Source organism: Macrotis lagotis, chromosome 2 (assembly GCF_037893015.1).
Source record: "Macrotis lagotis isolate mMagLag1 chromosome 2, bilby.v1.9.chrom.fasta, whole genome shotgun sequence".
Classification (NCBI taxonomy): Eukaryota; Metazoa; Chordata; class Mammalia; order Peramelemorphia; family Peramelidae; genus Macrotis; species Macrotis lagotis.
The window spans coordinates 318,062,255-318,081,232 of NC_133659.1; the positions used below are offsets into that span (position 1 = coordinate 318,062,255).

Consider the following 18,978-nt stretch of genomic DNA (forward strand, 5'->3'; position numbering starts at 1 on the left):
TTCGTGTGTCTCTGGCCAAGCTACATAATCTCTCTAGACCTCAAGCAACTCTAAGAATTGAGGAAAAAGTAACAGAGCAGACATTCCAAAGAGGCCAATCTAGGCTTCATGTTTGGGCAAATACCTAACAATTAGTTGTCCAAAAGTGGTACAGAGCTGCCTAAGGAGGAAGGAAGTTTTCCTTCTTGCAAGGTCTTCAAGTAAAGGGTAGGAGACACATGTTGGTTATACTATGATGAAAATTCCCTTAAGTAATAGGTTGAAATAGGTGGCTGCTAATGTTCCTTCTAACCTTCAAATGCTGCAATTTTGTTCAATTTTTAAATGGGTTGTGTTCTGTGAGGGTAAAGACTGGCCCTAGACTATTGACCTCCCAGGTCTTTGAACAATGGAATTGATAGAAGAAAATTAATTCTTTTTTGCCACAGTTGTTTTTTGAAAAATACTGGTATGGGGGCGGCTAGGTGGCGCAGTGGATAGAGCACCGGCCCTGGAGTCAGGAGGACCTGAGTTCAAATCTGCTTGAGACACTTAATAATTGCTTAGCTGTGACCTTAAGCAAGTCATTTAACTCCATTGCCCTGAAAAAAAAAACACTAGTATCACATGCTGCTACTTTACTCAGTTTTTTCTCTTTGAATTGTGCACAAATACCAATTCACTTATTTGAGAAAGAATTCCATTTTTAAAATATAAAGACATCATCACTTATCCTTTACCCTATTCCTTTCTAATTCAAAAGATGATTGTCATTATCACTATATCTAATTTCTTTGCTTATCCACTTATAAACAAACTTTACTCATTAGTTATTGTTATAGCACTTTTATATTCCTTCTCTAATTTCTTTTTTTTTTAAGATTTTGCAAGCAAATGGGGTTAAGTGGCTTGCCCAAGGCCACACAGATAGGTAATTATTAAGTGTCTGAGGTCAGATTTGAACCCAGGTCCTCCTGAATCCAGGGCCGGTGCTTTATCCACTACACCACCTAGCCTCCCCTCCCTTCTCTGATTTCAAAGAATCGCAGAGTTGGTGAAGATTTTAGGAGCTGGCCAGTTCCCCATTGGACATATCCAACAAGATGTAAATTATGCACTGTTTGAAATTTCACAATCAGAGAAAGCTTGGGTTATGTGTCATATATAATAAAAAGAAACTGAGTCTCAAGTTGGTTGAATGACTTGCCCAAGGTCATACATTAATACCTAAATGTGTCAGATGCAGTACTTGAACTCAAAACCTCTTCTTTCTGAAGCTAGCTCTCCATCTGTTATGCTAGACATTAATATTTTACTTTAAAGTATGCAGAGCACACTCCATTCATTTTTATTTTTATTTTTTTAATTTTTTTTAGGTTTTTTTTGCAAGGCAATGGGGTTAAGTGGCTTGCCCAAGGTCACACAGCTAGGTTAATCATTAAGTGTCTGAGGATGCATTTGAACTCAAGTCCTCCTGACTCCAAGGCTGGTGCTCTATTCACTGCGCCACCTAGCTGCCCTGCCTTTATCTCATATGATCATCATTGTGATTCCCCCACCATGATCATTCCCCTTTCTTGTAATATCTGTCTCTCTATCTTTTCTCTTCCCTTATAAAAATTCCTATCATAAAAATTAAAAAAAAAAACTTTTCCTAACTCAATTATTCCCTCAAACTCCCATCCTCCCTCTGCCCTTCTTTCCACAACTAAGGGTCCAGAAAGACACTCAGAGCCTCCATTTTCTCACAAACTTCTTTCTTCAACTTCTTGCTATCTGGTACTAGTAAAATTGTTTTCTCATAGATAATGATGACCAACTAATTGTTTTATGCCAGAGTCTTTTCTTAGCCCTCATCCTCCTTGATCTTTTTACAACACTCAATACTCCCTTAATCCCTTAATCTTTCTAAAGCTTCTAACAAGCTATATTCTTACAATCCCTCTCCTACCTCTTTGATTGTTCCTTCTCTATATCTTTTCTACATCCTTATCCAGATCACCTACCACCTCTGTCACTTTGTACAAATTATTTAACCTTTTGGAACCTAGTTCCATCATCAGTAAATGGCAATGAATATTTTATGTACTACCCATATTGAAAAGATAAAATAAGTTATGTGAAATAATTTGTAATGATAAAGCCCCACTATTAATATTCACACTATCCATAGTATTTCTATCATCATAAATATCCTTTCCTATTGTCTAGTTTCTCTACTTCCTTCCTTCTACCATCATTTTTCCTCATCTTTGGACCTGTATTTTCAATGTGAAGTCTTGAACAGGATGCCAACTAGCACTTTCAAGTCGATATTTCTGAAAGTGGATTAACTGAATTTTTTCTTGACTCTCAGCCTTATTATTTCTATTCATGTCACTCCCATTCTCCCAGATGCCCAGATTGGGACCTCTGAGTCAACTATGACACCTCTCTTGTCACCCTATCCAATCTGCATCCTGGCCTTGCCCTATTTTCTATTCTAATTTCTCTCTACTCTTTTAGTTCATATTGTCATTGCCCTAACTTGGTCTTTAATACGTCTTGCCTGGATAATTATAAAAGTCTCTTAATCTACAACCAACTTCCTAGCCAATACCAGATTGACCTTGCTGATATATGAATCTGATCATACAACTCTCCCTTTCAAAAGCTCAGAATCATAAACTTCACCCTGTAAAAGATCTTGGAAGCCACCAGGTTCATTCCTTTCATTTTACAGGTGAGGGAATTTAGACCTAAAGAGCTTGACTAATTTTCTCAAGATCACAGGGATAATAAGGGCAGAGATAGAATTTGAATTCCAGTCTCTTGGTATCAGAGCCAGCATTCTTTCTTTTACACCACACTGTCTCTCCAAGTTTCAAGAGCTCACAATTGACTATAAACTTAACTGACTTAATCAATAGTCTAAATCTTCCATAATTTGCATTCAATTTACATTCTGGGTATATCCTTTAGCTATTCTCCCTTGCATACTAAAAACCTCCAATCTGGACCAATCTCTTTTTTCTAGGATTGATTACCACAAGATAATTAATCTAAAATTGGAAGAGACCTGAGAAGTGATTAATTCTAATTTCTCATTTTACAGATGAAGAAACCCGGGACCAAAGCTTTAGGTCACCAAGGTCGTAAGTGGCAGAGATAGGATTGCAATGCACATCTCAAACTCCAGATCTGACATCTTTTTCCCCACTGGGGCCTCCTGATATCTTTAGAATATCACCCCATTATTCTATTTATCTAAGTTACCCTTAATGCTTGAAAGGTGCTCCTATCTTGGCTTTCCTACCTCAAAACACTTCCAATTCATGTAGAAAATTATTCATGAAGTCTTCCACAAGCCACACTTAAATCTGGCCTCCTGTCCATACTCTTGAGATGGTATTTTCCACCCTGTTAAGCACTTACCATAATCTAATTTTTAGAAGTTTCATAGAATGAAGACCTTAAAAAGTCATCCATCTAATCCTGTCGTTTAAAGGTGAAGAAGAAACTGAAGCTATAGAAGTGAAATGATTTTCCTAAAGCAACCTCAGTCTCTTCAAATAATATCAATAAAAGTAGAGATTGGTTTATTCTTATATCCTCAGAACCAAGAACATAGTAGCTCTTACTAAATGCTCCTTGATTGAATGAATGACAGAAGTAGGTAGACTAAATGAAACAGAAGCAAGATTTGAACCCAGATCTTCTGATTCCAAAACCAATGTTCTTTTCCACTGCACCAAACTTCAGGATTGCCACATATGGTCTATCTCTCCTGGTTGATCATGAAGTCCCTAAGAATCAGACTATCTTAGCTATCTTCATGCCCCCCTTAGTACTCAGTTTAATGAATTCTATATAACAGGAGATCAGTAAGTGCTAATAGAAATGAATTAAATTAAAGGTTATTGGGATATCAGGAAATGAGAGGAAAACTATTCTGGACCATAGGAATCTCTGGAGGACAAGGGAGACTTGAGTTCTTGTCCAGAACTCCACTTGAAGAAGTACCTGGGTCAACCTCATCTTGCTTTACCTCTTATTCTTCAGGCGTTTTAATCTCTGCCCTCTAGCAGGTACTTCCTCTCCTACTTTCTATAGTCTATAGACTCCTTGAGGGCCAGCACTCTTTTTTTGTCTGTTTTTACAGTCCCAGGGTTTAGCATGCAATAAAAGCTTTATCAATCTATCTAAATGTAGAGGGAAAGACTTTGGCAAAGAGAAGGGCCACCCTCAGAGACTGGGGACAATATAGGAGACAATAAGGGGTGATGTTCAGAGGTTCTTAGATTAAGAAAAGAAGGTAAGAGGGAAGTCAGTGAATGGCCTCAATTTTCCTGGTAAAAGTTGATGTTTTTAAGTAGAAGTGAAAAGGCAAGTGGGGAATGTCTGAGGAGAGATTTAGAAAGTCTTCTATGGGTAGTGAAATAGAAACATCAATTAGGGAAGAATAAAAGAACTGCCTTTGTTGGAAGGAAGATCTATTTGAAGTTGGATAATATGAATTTATAATGGATCTAATCATAAGGTTATGAGGCTTCTTCCAGGTCCATTTATCAGCAGGTGAGTAGGAACAGAGGGAGTCGCTAATGGAAAAATTCCAGACCTGAGGGCTTGTATGGGATGAGTAACACTATGACAATGAGGTGAGCAGTTCCAAAGTAAAGGAACATATGGAAGTGAATTCATTGACTATAGGAGCAAAAATAGAAAAGGAGGAAGTGGGAGTCAAATAGGACTGAGTAGTAGAAGGATTAGTGGTCATAATGACGGCAAAGAATCAGCTTAGGAAGGAAGAGGCATGGGAAGAGATAGAAGGAGCAGAGACTCAGGTGTGTACAATTTTTTTAATGAAAGAAGTGAAATTCATGTGGGAATGATATCTCTGGTATGACTATTCATGTGTGACTGAGATGGAGTGATGGAGATTAGAAATGAGAGATTAGGGAATTTGAGAAAGACTCAAGGAACTGAAGCTGGAGGAATTAGACAGGAGAGAAAGCCAGTGAGAATTCCAGAGTAAGGAGCAAAAATGATCCAGAGACTGGCCTACAATGGTCACAACAATCCAGATTGGGTAAAATTTTTAACCAAATGGACTTCAAAGAAGGAGAAGTTTCTGACTGGGGGTGGTAAAGAAAGTCTATAAATGGCAGTAGGAAGGAAGCAGTATTTGACCTTTCCCTCCAAGAACATTGTTCTGATAGCCAGCACTTTCATGTGGGGAAACCCATTCTCTTTGAGGGTTAACAGATAGAAGGAATGAGACATAAAGTGGTCCAGGACCAAGGGAAACATTCTCTATGGAATGAGACTGAAAGCCATTAACACAATAATCTGCTACATCGTAAGGTAAATTCATTTCAGTGGACTAGACTGGGAACTTGGCCACCATTTATCACAATTTCCATGAAAAAGAATTCCAGGATTCTAGAGTGTCTATTTAACAAGCAAAATGTTGGAACACAATGCTCTCTTCAGTTATGGACTGCAGAGGCATAAAATAAACAGGAAGGACACCAGAAGCTGAGATGCAAGATTTGGTCTTGAAATCCAAGTTGATAATATTAAAAAAAAAATTCCATAAAAACTGCCATAAGACTAAATGAGCATATGAATAAGCTCTATTTTAGCAAATACATGTATTATATTCATACTTTTTGCTACAATATGTGTCCATGTAAATATTTGAATAGAAAAAGAGGAGTGTAGAGAAGAGATTTTTACAGTCTAATAATCTATTGTACTATAGAAAAGAAGATACAGCAGATGGTCATAGGTGTTAGGGACAATGAAGAAGTGGCCTGTACTATTTTTTCCATATCCCATAATCCAATGTAATTAACCTTTCTCTGAACAGAGACCCACTAACTAAAGTTCTCCTCTCTTGGTTTGGTTTGGTTTGGTTTGGTTTTTTACCAGTATCAAAAGCTAAGGGAAACTTCTCTATGAGGGACCTGGTTTCATTTGGGGCTTTTTAATATATAGTAAGACACTAAAAAGTCATACAGTAATTTAACAGTTTATTTTCTTTGATCCAGAAAGTACAAAGAAAATGTTAATCAGTCAATAAGCTTCAGGAATTGATCTAAATGCTCACACAACAAATAAAGACAGAAAAAAAATCCCTGCCCTCTTAGAGTTCACAATCTAATGGGTGAGACAACCTGCAAATAACTATGTTCACACAAAAATGTACATGTTAATTGGAAGATAATGTCAGAGAAGAGGCACTAGAAACTTGCAATCAATCCGCAATTATTTGAGAATTAGGTCATAGATTTAGAACATGAAGCGAAGACCATCAAGAGAGGTCATCAAGTCCAAGTCCTTGTTTTTACAGATAAAGAAACTGAGACCTAGAGAGGTGAACTCTCTTCTCTAGGCTCCATCAGCTAATAAGTGTCAGAAATGGGATTCACACTCATATCTTCCTAATTCCAATTCCACATTCCATTGACAAGTATTTAATAAATATTTATTGACTGATAGAAAATATGACAAGTCTTAGGGAGTTGACATGAGGTACATGGAGGTTAAACAGCTCACTCAGTGTGCTACAGCTAGCAAGCTTCAAAACTAGGATTTGGATCTAGGTCTTCCAGTCTCTAAGGTCAACACTCAGTCTATTCCTCTGTGCTGTCTCTATATCTGCTTTGAAAATATCGTAATAACAAATCATCCTTCATGTGTTAATGTATTTTTGAGCCCCGCTCAATAGGGAATAAATTAAGGTTACTATGACAGGACCAACATGATATTATCTTCTACCATACTTTCCATAAAGTCTGGTTTCTGGTCTCTTCTATTATTTATACAAGGGTATGGTTCTGCTTCTTAGAATTTTGTAAATCAAATCTTATCTTTCCTACCTCTGAGGAATGCAAATGAATGCTACTGGCTATGGAATACAGACACACACACACACACACATCCATATCTATGGAGAACTACATTAATATGCAAGGTCCTCATCCCCTAATTAAAATCTTTTTTTATGAAAAGGCTATTTTATGCAATCTCAACATTTCCCAGAAGACAAATTCGTGAACACTCTGTAAGGTCTCAGGTTCCTTACTTCAAGGAATACCCAAGGTCATTCTCTTGACACATGACAAATGACTGACATAACCTATTTAAATGCTACTTGTCCCTTGCTTTTTGCTTTCATTAGCCTTGAAGATCTCCCCTCACCACCACCACCAAATACCTGCCTGAATAACATGTCTATAAGGACCAGTCAAGCAGGTATCTCCATCTTTGCTCAATAATAACTTCAAAGTGTCCATCTGAGCCCAGACAACCCTGTAGGGTCTGACATCAAAGGTGAGACCCTCCACACCCCAGCTGATAATCAATCTTGAGTAAAATAAGGAATGTTCTAGTCTCTTCACTTTATCCTCACAACCAGCCTGGGAAGTGGATGGTATTATCTTTCTCATTTTATAGAACTCTATTTCTTTGATTCTTAGATTGAAGTTCAAACTGGATAGAGAGGATGTCATCAAATTCCATCACTCTCATAGATGCAGAAAATAAGAAGAGTCTTGCCTTATGCAACAGCAAGCAGCAACACCAGGAGAAAATCAATAACTCTAGATTATGCCATAGAATCACAGAAGGTCAAAGATGGTCAGAACCCTTGGGATCATGTCACCCCAAACTCTCAGTTTTCAGATTCAAGTTCATAATTTCTGAATGGAAAGGATGGACCTTCAGCATCATCTAGTTTCACCACCAATTTACCACCAATCTCTGATCTCTTCAGTCTTCTCACTGACTATTCCCCCATGTCTAGAATCCTTTCTCTGTTTCCCTCCAACTCCTTTTTCTTGGATTTCATCAAGACTCAACTCAATTAGGACTTTGTGTACAACCTGTTTCTAGTATCCCAACTGCTAACACCTTCCTTCCTCTCAGATTGTCTTCTATCCAATCTGTCCGTGTTCTGTACATAAACAGTTGCTCACATGTCTACCCCTTGGAATGTAACCTCCTTGAGGGTAGGCATTCTTTTCACCTTTCTTTGTAGCCCCAGCACAGTGCCTGAAAATAGTACACATTTAACAAATGCTTATTGGCTGATAAAAAGAATAATAGTTTCCCAAAGTGGACAATAATGATGCCAGTTCTGCGACATATAAAATGATATGTATTATAGAACTAATGTGAAATCTGATTGTGCATGGACCTGCGAGTTTACATCAAGGGTTGGTTCACCTGTCCATTAGATATAACTGTGGCTCTTTAAACAATGAAGGAATAACCATTTGCCAATGGACTTACCACCGCCTGGCTCCCATTCTTCCCAAGTTCTGCCTCTGAAATCTTGCTCAGATTATCTAAGTAGTGATCCGAGATTGTATGACACAAATCTTCGAATGAGTAATCCTTCTCCTGACAGAGTTTGATTTCATCCAAGAGCTTCGATAATTCTCCAGTCACTGCTTCACCTTCAACCCAAATGATTAGAATTTCATAAGACATCCAAGTTATTTCTGTTGCTAAATTATAAATATATACAAGCTTTATGGTCAACAGGAGGAAACAAAACCACGATAAACAAAATTTGGTAGCTTATAAAATATCTATCGGGAGAATTTCTATGAGAGAGACATTTTCAAACACAGTCAATTCGTTGAATTGTTTTGTTTGGTTATTCTTATTGGTGTATGAGTAGTTAGGTGGAGCTACCAGGAATAGAGTTCTGGGTCGAGCACCAAGAAGACTCTTCTTGCTGAGTTCAAATTTGGCTTCACCAACTGAGTGACCTTGGGCAAGCCTCAGTTTCTTCATCTGTAAAATGAAATGGAGGAGGAAATGGCAAACCACTACAGTATATCTTCCAAGAAAACCCCAAATGGAATCACAAAGAGACAGACATAACTGAAAATGACTGAAGAACCACAGTTTGTTTTTATACTCTACAAGTAAACACTTCAGTGATGGTGAGGATGGAGGTAAGTTAGTGGGTACTGAAAGAGGTGCCCTTCCAAAATATAAATAAAAGAACATCAATTGGAAATTACAGAAAACACAGAAGAGAACCAAAATAATTCAGGACAAAAAAAAGGTCAGTTTTGTTACTACCATGATAAATTTAATATTCCTTTAAAACTCTGTACTTAACAAGTTTATGGTTTCAAATATAAGCATCTTTTTTGTTCTTTTTATTGTTGGTCAATCATTTTCCAGTTGTGTATAATATTTCATGATTCCATTTGGAATTTTCTTGGAGTGCTTTTTCATCTCCCTCTCCATTTCATTTTACAAAGGAGGAAACTGAGGCAAACAAATGAAGGGTCAGACAACTAGCCAAAACTTTGAGATCGAATTTGAATTCAGGAAAATGATTCTTTCTGACTGCAAGCCCAGAATTCTAGTCACTGTGCCATCTAACTGCTCATTCTTTTCATAATGAAATATAAATGTTCCTGATTATTATATTCATATTATAAGTTTAAAAATTCTGAGAGTATTTTTACCTATACATAAGCACAGAGAAAACCTATATTCAAGTTTTATGAACTCAATTCTGAAAAAAACAAAGTGGAGCAGCTAGGTAGTGCAGTGGATAGAACACTGGCCCTGGTGTCAGAAGTACCTGAGTTCAAATCCAACCTCAGACACATAATAATTACCTAGCTGTGTGGCCTTGGGCAAGCCACTTAACCCATTGCCTTGCAGAAGTTTTAAAAAAAAACCCTGAAGTGGTAAGCATTAATTTAGCACTTAGAATTAATTTTTTTCTTATTCTATTTCTTATATTTTGTTTTTCTCTCATCTTTAGTTTCAAATACAAACTATTTCCTTCTTATTCCCAGCAGGCTGTCTCTTATAAATATATTTTAAAAGGAAGCATAATCAACCAATACATTCACCATGTCTGGCAATGAATCCAATAGCATTAAGTCTATCAAACCCTCAAATAGTCTCCAGCCATTTTTTTAATCTGTCTCTGCATTTAATCTTTTGCAAAACTGAAATTTCAATAAGAACTAAAGTAGGTTGTCACTCTGAAAACAAAAAAGCTAGCAGCCCTTGCTCAAAAGGGAGCATTTTTGTTCTGAGCTAAGCATATTTCAGAAAAGGTGTGATTATGAACTACAGAGTGTGGGATTCAATTCATTGCCCTCAGATTATTTCACAAAAATCTGTCTCGCCTCCTCTGTTCCCTGGAACTGAAAGAGTTGGTAAAGACTTCAAAGTGGGCCACTCACTTTTGGTCTTATGGGACGGCGAATTAATAGGCGATGAAATGCACGTCTGGTGTGTGGTACCTTCTGACTCGTTCTCTTCCAGGACCGTAGCTTTGTCTCCACCTTCCAAATATTCTGCAAATAAAGCATCACATTATAAAGGTTACTATTTCCTATGTTCAAACTCATTTTTTTAATCACCAATAAAAGCTAGCCATCCTGCTATAGGTTTCCAATTATTTTCCCTGAAATTAATCACATTTATCTACGAGTTAATGTGTTATATGTTTGTCTAAGTATGTGTTCATGAGTATTGTGTGTATATATGAGTGTGTATTTGCATATATGTGGCAGTGTTACATGTGTATTTGTATGTGTTTGTGAATAGAAGTATGTATATGGGTGTGATTGTGTGTGTCGGGGGGAATATGTATGTGTGGATGGATAGATAGATAGATAGATAGATAGATAGATAGATAGATAGATAGATGATAGATAGACAGATAGATAGACAGATGAATAGATAGATGGATGGACAGATAGATAGACAGACAGACAGACAGACAGACAGACAAGTGGGTTTATGAGTATGTGGTGTTGTGTTTGGCTATGGATGTGTGTTTATCCTGATGCTGTCACTGAAAACAAATATAAATTTTGTCTGCTTCTCTCTCTCTCTCTCGAATAACAAATGGGAATCTCCCCCATCTTATCAATGGTCCCAGGATGGCACAGACCTCCCGGATGGGGAGAAAAGTTCCCATGCTTTATGGTAGTCTTTAATATAACTGATAAGGCACAAATATCCTGAGCAAGCACTCCTCCTCCCCTAATGGAACTCTAGACAGCATTTTTCTTCCTCTAATCAGAACATGATATGAAGTAGACATCCTGAGTTGAGTAGTCCTTCTCTAAATGGAACTGTGAAGAGTGCCAAGGCATCATGTCACCGTTCTATGGGACTAAGGGTTCTTTTGGGATTCAGCCAATAATTTTATGGTAATTTATCTCACTTCAATAAATATATCTTCTCCAAAAGACTGCTTGGGGCCCATTCCTAACTAGACTCCATATATGCATAACCACAAGCGCAGAGAACTAATAAACAAGTTTGTTAAATTTCATTTGTTCTTTCTTAAGACCAACCACCAGAGGTTAACACAACTTAGTTTAATTCTTTATTAAGGCTCAACCTGGTAAGATTTTCACTAACTGTGAACACACATGTGGAGCCTAGCCAGGAGGCAGAAGAGAGACTTAAAGCTTTCCCAAATCCTTGTGAACATTAATGTCATCAATGAAACAGACCCTTAAGTGTTGGATATGACATGTATTTGATCAAGTCTCCCCATCAGCCATGACTTCTATGGTTGCCCCAAGTTATTAGAGGCAATATAAATTTGACTCAATACCCAATGAGATGGTTAAATTCTAAGACCCTCTCAGATTGAAAATAATGATGCCTGGGTCCTTCTGGACCTCCGTTTCCTCATCTAGAAAATTAGAAGATTATCCTAGATAGCCTGAAGGGTCCCGTTCAGCTCTTACTCTAAGATTTTATGACAGGTGCCTTTTAGAGAAGCAGAAGAACACTAGATCTAAGATGTGTGTTTGTATCCTGACCTTCCTAGTTTTTTCAATCTGCCTCTTTTCCTTGCTTTCCATATGCTAAGCAGCAAAGCTCTGCTTCTGCTCCTCCTATTGATCCCTCTGCGTTCTTGACGTGCATTTAACCTCCTTGTGGATGAGGAAACTGTGGCAAATTGACCTGGAGTCCAGTTTAGAGGGAGAAAAGCACATGACAAAATGATTTCTTCCTCCCCCCCAACCTTTTGAGGAATAGTGAGGTTGGCAATGACCTGTCATGGACCATCTATCCATCCCTCTCAGACCTTTGCCTTTTTTTTTTTGCTTCTTGTACTGCCAACATCTCCACTGAATTCTAATGTAATCATTCTTCAGGGCTGAGCATGGCATCTCCTAGTTCCCCAGTGCTGCCTCACCCACCCTGTGATAGGTGACAGCCCAGCTGCAGATGACAGGTAAGAATTGGAGAAGATAACAAGGCAAATGAAGCAAAAAGAACAGTCACCCTGACAACGTCATCATGAAAACTCAAGAGAGGGAAAATAGAAAGGGAAAAAAATGAAATTCAGAGTTTCAATTCTAACAGTGAGCCAGAGATGGCAACATATGACTGAGCAATGTCGAGAAGAGGCAGGAGAAGACCTGATGACTTCCATAGTATGATGTAACAGAACTGTGAGACCCCATTAGGAAGCAAGCTTCCTGAGAGTAGGGATTGTTCCGTTCTTTGTGTTTATAACCCAGAAGCTGGCACGGTGTTTGGAACATGGTATGAGCCTTAACTAAAGTGTTTGTTGATGGACTGAACTCATCAAAAAATGTTCTCAAAGCATAATCTTATAATAGCGAATTTCAACCAGGTAACACAAGGGCAGCCAGATAAGAGTACCAGGCCTGGAGTCAGGAAGATTCATCTACCTGAGTTCAAATCTGACCTCAGATACTTACTAGTTGGATGAACCTGGACCAGTCCATGAATATTGTTTGCCTCAGTTTCCTTATCTGGAAAATGAACTGGAGAAGGTAATGATAAACCACTCCATTCTCTTTACCAATAAAACCCCAAAGGGGGTTGTTGAAGAATCAGATGTGACCGAAAAAAATGACTGAACAACAGAAGTTTACAAGGTCTTAGATCTAGATCTGAAAGGAACTTCAGAAACCATTTAGTCCAACTCCTTCATTTTTCCAGATCAGGAAGCAAAGGAGCTTTTATAGATCCAGAAAGGACCTCAGAGACCATCTAAGCCAATCCCATAAGGAAAATGAAGCCCAGAGAGGTCATATGGACTTTAGAACTATAGTGAGGCTTCAGAGACCTAATACTCCACCTCCACCATTGTATAGATAAGAAAACTGAGACCCAACATTTTCAATATAAGGAATTTCCAGGATTAGTTTCTATCGGGATTATATCTCATGAGTACACTGTATAATATGAGACCTGAGAAATGTTCATCAGAGGCCACTGAGACCAAAGCCTTTCCTTGAATAGGTCAGGAAACTGAAAGTCAGAGTAGCCAATGGACACATCCAATGGTCAGAATAGTCATCCCTATGGGCAGAATTTGAATTAGATTCTAGTATGCTACAGAAATATGCTGATCTAATCCGTTTCACTTAAACACAGCCAGCAAGAAAACAAAATTCTCCCCAAGAGCACAGTACAGTCATGGCAATGTCCCTATCCTATCCACCAAAGACTTAAAGCTATATCCCATATATTGACTCCCACAGCCTAAAGGTTCTGCTTTGCCATCACAGAACTAAATGGACAATTTTACTTGCTTTAGAGCAGGGGTCCCTAAGCTGGACCCCAATGGACCTAATTTTTTAAAATTATTTCAATAATTCAATTATTTCAAAAAACTTAATCAGTTATTATTTCAATATAATGGGGTTCCTTGGTTAATCCCACATGTTTTATTTTATGTATTTTAGAACATTATGCTAAGAAGGAACCCAGATTTATGAAGGGGGCTAGAATACAAAAAGAGGTTAAGAACCTCTGCTTTCAAATAAATCAAAAATAAATATGAAACCTGAATCAATGTGCATCTACTTTTTTTCCTATTGAAATTATAATTTTGAGGCTGGCTAGTGATGCAGTGGAAAGAGCACCAGCCCTGGAGTCAGGAGGACCTGAGTTCAAATGCAGCCACAGACACTAAATAATTACCTAGCTGTGTGGCCTTGGGCAAGCCACTTAACTTCCCCCAAAAAAGACCTAAATAAAAATTGCAATTTTTTCAGGGTGTAGGAAGTCACATTGAGCAACTATCCTAAATACCTGCTCTGAAATTTATAATATTAGAAAGGTGCTTTAGGCACTGACTTGCCCAAGGTCTCATAACCTGTCTGTATATATTAGAAGCAGTATTTTAAGACAGATCATCAAGACTATTCTGCCTTTTCAGCTACTTAATATAAGATATATACACATATACATAATATATAATAATAATATATAAGATATACACATATATAAATATATGCACACATATGATATATATATATATGTATACATATATATATATATATATATATATATATATATATATATATATATATTGTTTTTGCTGTGTATATATGGAAAAAACTTTGGCCTAAAAATGTGAAGGATGGTTCTAGACTCAAAAGTAGACCATGCCCCCATTTTTAATTAAGCTCATGCTCCAAGGAATTATAGGTCAGCATCAGTAGCAGGGATGTAACTAGGGCAGGTTAATGTAGATGCATATGAAAAACTTCCTTTAGTTTATACAAATAAATATCTTGCTAAAGTTCTTTCCAACCTTATGAGAAGGAAGACAAACTGTTCAAGTAACAGCACACTCCATTAAAATCCTTTTCCCCTTAGTCCTCAAAAAATAGCTTAAAAGATCTAGAAGAAAATATAAGACCCAAGAAAATAGATTAAGGGTAGTTAACCAAACATGAAATTTTCACATCTACTTAGGAACACTGCCTTTTTCTTTCCCCTGCAAAGATGAGAGTAATAACTCATCTATAGTCACTTTCCCTCATCTCTCTTTCTGAATGAACCCTTGAGGAGAGTGTTTAGGAGAATAATTCTTCTAAAGACATGTCCCAAAGTTAAGTAACTACTGTTCTACATGATGGGGGGGGGGATAAAAATTTCACCCAATACTACCTGATAAAATTATATTTTATCATATTGTAAAATGTTTCTTATTCAAGATTTCTAAAAACATTATATCAAAATGCCTTGAGAAAGAGAGACATATCCAAGGTTGTTGCTAGGATCCTGCATTTTGGACTTTCTGACCTCTACACTAAGGAGTCTTACCCTCTTTTTTCTGTTATGAACCTCCTCCCCTTAGATTCATGTTTTTAAAAGTTAAATAAAATACAAGGAATTGCAAAAGAAAACAAATTATAATTAAAAACAATTATATTAAAATACAACTATATCTAAAAGTATATTATATATACATAAATATTTCATATATTTGTATGTGTTAAATATGTGTGCATAAATATATATAGAATAGTATTATAAAATAATATAGATAGTGTAAATTCAGTTATATATAAATGTTTTGTACATAATATATTATAATGTCTGTAAATAGTTGCATATAAATATATGTATATGTATGTAAATAGTTAAGTATAAATGTATTATGTACATAAATAATGCAACTTATATGTTAACAAGGAGTAATATGAGAACAGATATCACATATTTTATAATAGATATATAAGACAGTTTCAAAGACCTCAGGTTAAGAACCCCTAACTTAATCAGAAAATTGCCTAGATTTAAAATAATGTTAAAATAATATAAATTGTTTCCAATACATTGTCCCCTACAATGCAAAAAACAACTATTTTATTTATATTATAACATTTAGATATATATTATTTATATATTTATATATTATTCATATTTTATTTATATTATTAACTATTTTTTTTCCTCTATCAGTAACCAAAGTAACAAAAAGTATCGATCAGGTGCTGGTAACTCTTGAATCCTCCAGTTTCTAAAAACCACTGAGTTAATCAAATAGCTTGCAAGAAGTATTCAAGTCGGAAGGCACTAAATGGCCCAGCTCTCTTTTTCTTCCTCTTATCCATAGCTCAAGTTGACCCATTCCCACTCCTTTCCCCTGCAGAAGCATCCTCAGTTAAGACTTTTGTGAACTCCTATCATCTCTGCTTCTCCCTTATGGAAACTTGGCTGCTGAAATCCCATGTCTTTCCCATCAATAAAGCTCAGTTGACTGTATTTGTTTAAAAAAATTAATTTAAGGTACCATTCTCCCTCTTCTAACTGAAAGTTTTCTCTGACACTGATCTTGGGTCCCAGAAATGCCGGTTCTGTTGAAAAGTCTCACCCACCATTCTTTTCTACTTTACCTTGCAATAATGCAGCAATTTGGAGAGATTTCTGCGATGGGTGCTCTTTCAGCACATCTAAGACAGTCCTGCCTAAGCTGTCCTTGATGTTGGCATCGATTCCTGAAAGAGAAGAGGACCAGAGTGTGCATCAGTGGACTCAAAATGTCTCTAATCAGAAATATACCCCGAGCTGATCCTGGTTCTAGTGAATCTGGGACATCAAACTTCACCATAAAATATTAATACAAGAAAGAGGGTGTGTGCGTCTATTCATAGGATCATAGATTTAGAGCAACAAGGGACCTCAGAGACTGCCTACTTAATTCTCTCACTTTACAGATGAGGAAACTGAGGTTCAAGGATTAAAAAGAGTCACATAGTAAAAAAGACAAGACTTAAACTTTGATCTCCATCCATTTTGCTATGTTCCCTTCCATTTTGGAGCCTACATTAACTATTATAAAACATTAATGACTGGTTTTTTTCCCCTTTAGATCCTTCTGTTATACTCTAGATAGAATTAGTTTATTGAAAGGTGTAGAAAACATTAATGTTTTAGAATTTAAATCCCTAAATCACATTAACTACTTCATTAAATCACATAGCATAATAATGAAAAGGAAATATGGTTCAGGAGAAAAGATTCTGTCTTTGGAATGAAAGGACCCTGTCCCCAGTTTACCTGTATGACCTCAATCTCTTTGGGGGGGGGGGAAGACTTTCACGTGTCTTTGCATCTGCACCCATTCAAGCAGATAAATACTATCCAGTTCAAGCCCTTAATATTTGCTGGTTGGTTGTTTGGAAGAATCACCTTACCTCTCCAGCCCTTCCTTTTTTCAAGTGTAAAATGGGAGGAGGAGGAGGAGGGGAGGGTTGGATCAGATGACTTTGAAGGTTCATTTTTCATTCTAGATCTTTGATCCTTGAAAAGCAATGTCAGAATAAGTCAAGTGTAGTTGATGGTATTGAGTCATTTCATTTGTGTCCAACTCTCCAAGATCCTCTTTGGCAATGATACTAGAGGAATTTACCCCGTCCTTCTCCAGTTCCTTTTACAGATGAGGAAACTGAGGAAAATAGGATTAAGTGACTTGCCCAGAGTCATAAAGCTAATTAAGTATCTGCCACTAGATTTGAAAAAGATGAGCCTTGCTGACTCCAGATTGACTCCATTGACTCAATCGACTATACCACCTAGCTTCCCTTATATAAAGTATTTAATGAATGGTGGTGGCTTGATCCTCTGGTCGAACAGCTGATATGTGAAAGGGAAAGGACCTTAACCCAGGTCTTCTTTACTCTGAAACTGAACATCTAGGTACTACCACATGGTACCTCAATTATCTATGGTTTCTAAAAAACTTGCAAGTAAATTCTATCTGCCAACTTGCAGCATCACTTTCTTTGAAACTTTGACACTAGGAAAGAAACTTAGGTCACTGAGGTTAAAAAATATGTCTATAGTCACAATGTATTGTGAGAAAAAGATTTATATCTCAGTATGTCTGAATCCCAAAGCCACATCTCTAACCACTTCCTCTCAGTTCTGTTATCAGTTCATCACAATAAAAGAGACATTAGTTTTCCGAGACAGTAAACTATGAGTGCATATTTACTTTACCAGGATTTAAAGCTACTGCTTGGTGTGGGGTCCTTTCCTGTCATCTTTACTTACAAAAATAAATACATCTCAAATTAGAATTTTGATTTTTAGTTGTTTCTGTAAATCTAGATTTAAAAGGGGAAATGGAAAGAAGATGCAAGTATATGTGTTTGAAGGGGGCAAAGAAAGGTTCTGTTGCTTTTGAAAGAGAAAATATTGTCACTAAATACTATCTAATATAATGTCTTGGTCAAAAAGACCCTGACTTCAGAGTGATAGGATGTGGGAATCAGATTTCACCTTAGTCATTTATTTGTTGTATTTCTGAGCAATTTTATTCTTATCTCTGTTCTATAGGTTGTTCAGTTTCTTCTATAAATGGGAGTTAAAGATGACTTAAAAATTCTCTGGCAGCTCTATATCTATCACTCTATGATCCTAATTCTATGATTTTGGGTAAACATTTACCCACTCTAGGTCTCAGTTTCCCCATCTGTAAAATGAAGGGGCTACAGTAGGTGGACCTTCCTGCTCTGGATCTATGATCCTATTATACACTCAACATGACTAGTAACTCTACTAATAAAAAAAAAGCAACATTAAATTTATCCCATAACCCAAAGGGACAATGAGAGGCCATGTGGACACAGAATTGGCCTCAGAGTTAGATTTGGGGCTAAAAATCCAACCTTTGACATATCCTAGCTGTTTCACCCTCAGCAAAATACTTGCCTTTCAGATACCTTTAGGCCACTTTCTAAGATTAACTAGAACTTTAATAAACTTCATAAAAAATGTTTGACCTCAGTTAGGTAGTTTCATTTCATTTTAATCAGGGAACCAACCAGACAGCTTCCTCTGTCTCTTCTGAGGACTGTTCTAATTACACTAAAAGGCTTCTTTCTCAGTCACCAGAGAGCACACTATAGCTACTCACTTAATGAAGTAATTGGCTCTTAAACTCAAGGAAGCTTAATCTCTTTGATTTCCACAGTTCAAAACAGACTTAAATCATAATCTCAACAGCATCACACAACTCATTCCCTCCTTTATGACTTCAGAGGGTCAAATGGCGCACCTTACTTAGCAAAGAGAGAAAAGCAAAATTTCTTTGCCCTTCACATACACATTCATCCAAACATTTCTATTCTTTTTATCCACATTTACAGAAGAGATTAAAAGTCAAAATTGTAATATGAAAGATCTCTAAAACAGGCTCTAATCTTTACAAATACTTCCTTTCATTTA

The 18,978-nt window shown here is 36.8% G+C and overlaps 1 protein-coding gene across 1 annotated transcript in view; it reads right to left on the bottom strand.

Moving 5' to 3' along the window:
- ANKS1B (ankyrin repeat and sterile alpha motif domain containing 1B) overlaps positions 1–18,978 on the bottom strand; it is a 1,440,110-nt gene that overhangs the window by 1,214,254 nt on the left and 206,878 nt on the right. Inside the window, exons 6-8 of the mRNA XM_074226655.1 lie at positions 16,143–16,244; positions 10,191–10,304; positions 8,257–8,423 (exon numbers count right to left, since the gene is read on the bottom strand). Of these exons, the coding sequence (XP_074082756.1) occupies positions 8,257–8,423; positions 10,191–10,304; positions 16,143–16,244 (383 nt within the window). The remainder of the gene's footprint in view (positions 1–8,256; positions 8,424–10,190; positions 10,305–16,142; positions 16,245–18,978) is intronic.